This window comes from Hydractinia symbiolongicarpus, chromosome 11, assembly GCF_029227915.1.
Source record: "Hydractinia symbiolongicarpus strain clone_291-10 chromosome 11, HSymV2.1, whole genome shotgun sequence".
NCBI classification, from domain to species: Eukaryota; Metazoa; Cnidaria; class Hydrozoa; order Anthoathecata; family Hydractiniidae; genus Hydractinia; species Hydractinia symbiolongicarpus.
In genome coordinates, this window is record NC_079885.1 from 20370525 (window position 1) to 20377656 (window position 7132).

Sequence of the window (7132 nt, forward strand, 5' to 3'; positions counted from 1 at the left end):
ACACTTATAGTACGTCACAAAAGGAACATAAAGGCAGCAATAATTTTTTGTTTATGTCAGCACTTTTTCTGTGATGTCATTGAAAACTCTAAATTTGTTCAAAAAACCATCATCTCTTTAAAATTTAATTAATTTAGTTCTACAGCGAATTTTCACATTCTTTTTGGAGTTTTTGAAAGACAAATAAAAGTTATTTCACACATATATTCTGGTTTTGCATAGTTCGCTTAAAAAAATTGCCCAGAAATCCGTTTTTTCCGATTTTTGTGTTAAATCTGAAAAAAAACGGAAAATTGGAATAATCACGTGTTCACAACATACAGAAGGATTTTACTTGTTGAAACAGAGTTGTGTTGTAACTTCTAAGTTCTAAAGATAACCCTGACAAGAGTCATTATATTTTCTGATAATAAGGATTTCATAGAGATTTTTAGGGGTAGTTTCAAGTATATTGAAGCATTTGAGAGGTATGGAACCAAAAAAATTGACATGCAGGTGTCTAATAGATGAACTCAGTACGTAAGTGAAACTCAGTAAGTATCAAAGCCATGCAACATAGCCTAAAGAAGTTATTAAAAAAACATCAGGGGGGGAATCTGGCACAAATTAATTAACCACATAATAAAGACAGATTAAAATTTCAACTACAGGTCATTGTCCAACTATTTTGTTCAGTGTGATTTCTGTGGGTGGACAACAAATGAAGCTAAATGACCTCTAGTGCCTTGTGTGCCAGCCTGAAGTTGTTTTCAGTAAACCAATGTACTTGATTACAATGGTTTTAGACATTCATGCTTGTGTATATATGTTAGATTTTCACATCTTATTAAAAAGTAAAAAATAAAACACCTGGTCTCCTTCAATGATGAAATCAACTACTTCTGTAAATTCAATATTTAAAGCATCGGCAATACATCCAATCAGATATTCATGCCTGGCATCTAATTGTGCTTTCTTGGCTTCTCGCTCATCCTTTAAACGTTGCTATAAAAGGTCATAAAAACATTATTGTAAATGACATAATTATATATGTGCAGGCGTGACTGTGAATAGCATGTGATTGTGTACACTTTAGGCAGAATCAATATTTAGTTTAGATTTGAGGAAGATTTCCATTTTTTTAAAGTTATTTACGATGTCAAAAAACTTGAAGCGTGTATGTTATTTGAAAATGCAAACCTTGATAAATACATGCATTATATCCTTTATAAATAACTTTTTATAAATTAAAACTTTTTATTTTTTAAAACTATTTATTTTCATGCATTAGACTTTGTTTTTGTTGGTTTTCAGAAAAACATTTTCAATGTAAATGTCGTTTTTTCCTTGAAAAAATGTTATCACAAAATGACATCACATACTTCAATTGAAATAACAGAGCAAATTTGCTTTGCTCGCCTTCGGAACAAGTTAAGAGCCATTACTAAAGTTCTTTTCCCATAAAATGTAATCTATGCAAGTAAAATATTCTTCTAGTAACTAAAAAATACTATTTCTCTTATCAAAGTTCTTCATAAAATAATATATTTCCATTATAAAGAAAAAATATATTATAATATTGAAAAACAACTAAAAAAAATATTAACATTAACATGATATGAAAATCAAAATATATATCTTTATTACAATTTTTATTATCAGTGTACAGTAATTTAAAAATATTAAAATTTAATTAAAATATTTCTATATTAAATACTCCTACATACTTGTGCCAAAAAATGAGTGAAAGCTCTATTGATAAAAAAATTGTTCTCAGAAAAAAAAAAGGAAAAATTATTATTTTTTTTAATTTTAATATTGTTACTGAAAATACATAACATACAAACCTGTTTTTCTTTGAATGTATCAGCCACTGATAATCCTCTTGTCCTGTTATCTTTTATTACTGATACTGCACCTTGTGAAAGCTGTCCTCTTGGTGATGGTGTGGGGGACAATGGTGTCTTGGTAACTTCATTCTTGTTATCCATTTTATTGTCAGGTGGTAATATTTAATTTTCATTTGTTCATCCTGCTTTAATCTAAAGAAAAATATGCACACATCTTAATAAGAACAAGAGTTTAGTAAATACAATATATTGTAACCTGCTCAAAATACATATATATCTATGTTTTTGCCGAAAAAGTCCACAGTTCCATTTTATGCAATTGTCTGTTGAAAATAACATTGACAAATCTTTCCTACAATCAATTCTTTTAAAAGAAAATAACTTTGATGATTTCACTTGGAAAGTATATATTGAAACTATGCAGGAGTAGAACTAAAACTGGTATGTTTAATAAACGGCTTTCCCTTTGTTGTAAATTTTCTTAAAACATTCCTTAGGAACATCATGTTAAAACAAGTCTGCTTTTTTACTTCGATTTTGATCAAGTGATGGCAAGGGAGTGGAAAAGGAAAGTCTTGTGTGTCCTTTTTTAAATTAAACATCCTTTTAAAAATTGAATCACAATTACTTCATGAAATTAATGAGACACAAAGTTAACAATAACGAAACACAAGGGAATTCAATGTGAATACCTATAACAACCTATAAAAAAGAATATAGTTAATAATTACAACAAAAAGCATTAAAATAATATTAGTCAGAAAATACCTTTATTATACCTTTATTTTGTTAACAACTATTTTCTCCTATATTGTTCAAAATGTTTGCAATATCAGAACAATAGTAATTTTATTTGCAGTAAGCAAATAAGGAGAATAACGTATGTATGCATGTGTGTGAGATTTGTATTGTGCTTATTAGACAGCATTTTTTTAAACTTCAATTACAGTGGATAATTACATCACACTTTAATTAGGTGCTTTAAATTAACGCTAAATTTTTGAAATTTGCATTAATTTGAGCCTCGTTATTTCCCTGGCATAAGGTACTTTATGATAGGCCAGTAAATGTTGATCAAAATTGATATTTTTTACAAATAGTTTTTATGTGAAACATTGCAAAAAATCTGTTTTATGCAATAAAAATAAACTTATTTTATTTAATTTTTATGCATGCACCATTTTGAAAGATATAACTAAAAAATAGAGACTGATTTTATTTTTTTTTATTCTGAAAAATTATACTTTGGAATTAAATTCTATGGGAATTAGTTCTCAGAAATTTCACGGGTTTTGTCAACCTTGCAAAAATCACTACTTTCTAAAATCATAAAAAACTAATTCTCTCGAAATTACAATACTTTTTTTTTGACCTACAAGTATATATAATTCATATATATGTGAATTTCAACTTCAACGCTCTTTACTTAAAGGGATCCCAAGGTACTTTTACAAGTTGGACTCATCTGAAAGATTTGCATGAGAAATGCTAAAAGATATATTTACTTTTTGTTAAAACTTCATGTAACTCCAGATATATATAGCTTTTTAAATATTTATTTATCTTGCCGCTCGACTGCCATCTTGGTTATCTTTGACCTTCTTCTTTGTTAAAAATTTTCATTCTAGCTCCAGTCTTTTTTAGTGGCACGTGACCCTTTTACGTATTATTTTTGTAGCGCTTTAATTATTACCGACTGAATAACCAGAACATATAGCTTCGCGCAGCAAACGTAAAACAAAAGCTCTCTACGAACAATTATTTTTTTAAAAAAAAATTAAAAAAATTCTGCATAAGTTCTCACATAGCTGAGCAATCAAACGAAATATATAATGTGCATGATTTTCTTTTCAAAGGACTTTTAGTTGAGACGCAGGCTGTGAAAGTTACTGATCATTCAACATGTCACACATTTGTGTCGGTTTTTATTTCAAAAGGATATATTTTAGAAGGCAAATAAAAGTAACGAAATATCAAGGTGTGACTATAAGCCCATAAAAAGTTATGGAAAAAGTTGAAGAGGAAAAGGAGAGGGGGCTGCATCACCCCTCCCCCTCCAGCACGAATAGGATTAAGGGCGGTTACAAGCTTTGCAATTTGAGACAGCACTCTGCATTTGTGCAGGTGCGAATATAGCCACAACAATTATTTTTCAACACTAAAAATGGCGAATTATGAGGTTTTCAGTGGATATTAATGCTTTTAAAAGGTTTAATCATGGAGGTGCAGAGCGGCGTTGATGTTAGACAGGATACTTGCCTCTCTTTTCTGCTTTCGCGCTTTGATGTCTGTCCTGCTTTTGTAACCCTGCTTATTTTATCGCGCTATCGCTAAAAGGAAAAAAATATAAGTTTAGTTTACTAGACTGATGTTTGTGCTATATATTAGAAGAATATCATGAAAACAAACTTTAATTAGACAGTAATTTCTGGCTCTGTCTGTATCGTAGGATGAATTAAAGTAGGATGAATTAAAGTAGTATTCTTTTCTATTAATTTTTTAATATTTTTAATAAAAAAAATATCCATCTACTAAGTAACTTAGGCAACCTCGCCCCCAAGGAATGTTGAGAACAAGGTTGGCAATTCTTACTTGAGCATCATACCCCGCATAGGTCGACAGGCTATAAATCAGTAATTTTTACAACCTGATTGTGGAAATAAATTTCTTTTAAATTTGAATAAAGAAATCATGCACAAACCTGCTGCTAATATATTATTTTTTTGTTTTATTGCTTAGACGGGTAGAATATTATGTTGAATTATTTTTCAAAAAAACAGCAAATCATTCGTATAGAGATCGATGTGGAAAGTACATTGAATTTTTTTAACTTTGTTACGACATTATATTAATTGTGTTTGGCTATGAAAGTCATGGATAATAGCAAGTGAAAGTCATTAATTTGTGAGCACTTCTGAAATACTACGTAATAGGGTCATGTCCCATTAAAAAGGACTGGAGCTAGTCTGAAATTTTTAACGAATAAGAAGATCGAAGCGGCCATCAAGGCGGCAAGAAAAACAAATATTTAAAAAACGATATCTGAGGTTACATGAACTTTTAACAAAAAGTGAATATGTCATTGGGAATTTCTTATGAAAATTCTTTCAGGTAAGTCCAACTTGTATTGTATAGTACCTCGGGATCCTTTTAATGTCTCCTATATAAAGGCCATTGAAAATGGTATATATATAAATTGAGAAACAAGATGTCATAATAATTATTCTTGCAAAATATTAGGAATTCGCAAAAAACAGCTCACATGAAATTCATTTTTAAAATTAATTCCCTTTACATACTTAAAAAGATGATGTATAGGTGTTACTAAAATAATTCATAACTCCTACAATACAACTTAAAGGTGTGAAAGACTGATAAAAGAAAAATAATACGCTAGTTATTTGAAAGTGACTTTCATTCACGGGATATGCTGGATCCTGCAATTATGGTATATACATTAGGATTGATATGAGAAATCTGAAACAGGTTCTTCCAGTGGCACTTAAAGCTGTCAGACAATAAGTTTTGTATAACACCCTTATTCGGTATATACAACTTTATCTACCAGTATATATATATTTTAATGATAATGATTATATACAAAAAAGCTATTTGGCGATTCGGTTAAGCTTTGTTGCTGTATTGATGATTGACATTTTGCTTAATTGTTGAATTACATTTGTGCTACATCTGCCATTTTTCAAATTTCACTGGGTGAAAACAAACCTAGTTTGTAGGGGAAGAATGCTAAAAAATGAGAAAATGAAAGAATAATTAGCTAAGGAAAGGTAACCACAATAAAAGTCTGTCTGGAAATGATGCTTAGCTATCTAGATTTTGCTCCAAAAAATTATCTTTGCTCAAACTTCCTAACAATGTTCTTACAACTCAAAACTGTGACTAGCACTGTACTCTCTTCACCTTCAAAATACGGAAACTTTTCACCTTCCAAAGAATTGTTATGACGTCAAACTGAATGGCCAAATAGCACTTTAAAACCAATTTTTTAACACAAATAAGGTATATAGCTATATAGCCATATACCAAACTTTTTAGTTATTCCTAAGGTGAGAAACAATATTTTAGTTTCGATGACTTGGCCACAATAAAAGACAACCCTCAAATTATTGTGTGGTTTTATTGCAAGTAAGGTATGGTGTGTATAACTATATATAGTTTTATTTGGACGACGAAAAGCGCCAAAAAAATTAAAAAGTCGACCAACCTCACTATCATAATATAATGCAGCACTTTTTCAACATTCTAACTATATTTCAAGTTTTTTAGATTGCTGCTGAACCTCTGTTAGGTAAAGTTAGCTGTACCTAGCTTAGCTAGCTATTTCTATATTCAAAAAATAGCCACGATATGCTCTCAGGGAAGCCGTGATTTGTCTGGCTATCAAGCTACCATTACAAAAACAAACAAATCAGAAAACTTGGAAACAACAACACGAGACAATAGAATGCTGCAAGCTACCATTTGTAAACAAGTATGTCCGCTATGGTTCACAAGATGTTTACTTTAAACGGTCAAAAGATCCCGCGTCAGTACCACCCTCGTCCCCAGGGTTTTTTATCTTCATAATATGAGCATATCGAAAAGTAACAAAACCCTGGGAATGAGGGTGGCGCCAGTATATTATCCCGATTTTATCCCCTAATTAGGTGGGGACTTGATAAACTTACAATGTTTTGTACCGCCTATGAGAAATACCATCCGCTTAGGTGTTATTCTTTTCTACCTTAAACGTGAATACACCATGTCTATTATTTTCAGCTGGAGGGACCTGTGTAGTCCTGATCCATTTGGGATCCGCACTATCAAACAACTCTATGCAACATTCCAACGGTTTACATAGTGTGCTATCTCCCCCCATTTCCTATGCTGCTGGCATGAAGAATTAGCGCTTGATGGTCTCAGAATAAAATAGGGCGAAGTCTACGTATTCCACCTGGAAATCAACCAGTTATCGAGCTCGCAAAATAAAAAATAGGAAAGTCGCTAACAACTAATGGCCATCCTATTCCCTGCAAATGACTAGCAAGAAAAACAAATTATAATTTAAAAAAGAATCGAAAAAATCGATATGGCGTCACTTGTATTTCCCGTGCACGATACGCTAATACATTGTTTTGCTTGCGCGGCATTGTGGCCCGCCAGGGACTAAAGCTTTTATGTAACGAGATTGGGTCGCTCTGTACATTGGCGTCTAACTTCTTTAGTGCAAGGCTGATACCTCTCGGTTAATTGGCAACGACTCGTGTCACCATCCTAGTTAACCCTACTTTTATTGTGAGGTT

The 7132-nt window shown here is 31.4% G+C and overlaps 1 protein-coding gene across 2 annotated transcripts in view; it reads right to left on the bottom strand.

The window, feature by feature from the left end:
• LOC130614767 (dynein axonemal heavy chain 5-like) overlaps positions 1–6218 on the bottom strand; it is a 53115-nt gene extending 46897 nt beyond the window's left edge. The window contains exons 1-3 of one of the 2 annotated variants that reach the window (XM_057436215.1): positions 6055–6218; positions 1827–2021; positions 850–984 (exon numbers count right to left, since the gene is read on the bottom strand). In XM_057436215.1, the coding sequence (XP_057292198.1) occupies positions 850–984; positions 1827–1970 (279 nt within the window). In that variant the 5' untranslated portion in view covers positions 1971–2021; positions 6055–6218. Of the gene's footprint in view, positions 1–849; positions 985–1361; positions 1498–1826; positions 2022–6054 lie in introns of those variants that run through there. The other variant, XM_057436216.1, reaches the window with a different exon arrangement.
• Between the last annotated feature and the right edge of the window lie 914 nt (positions 6219–7132).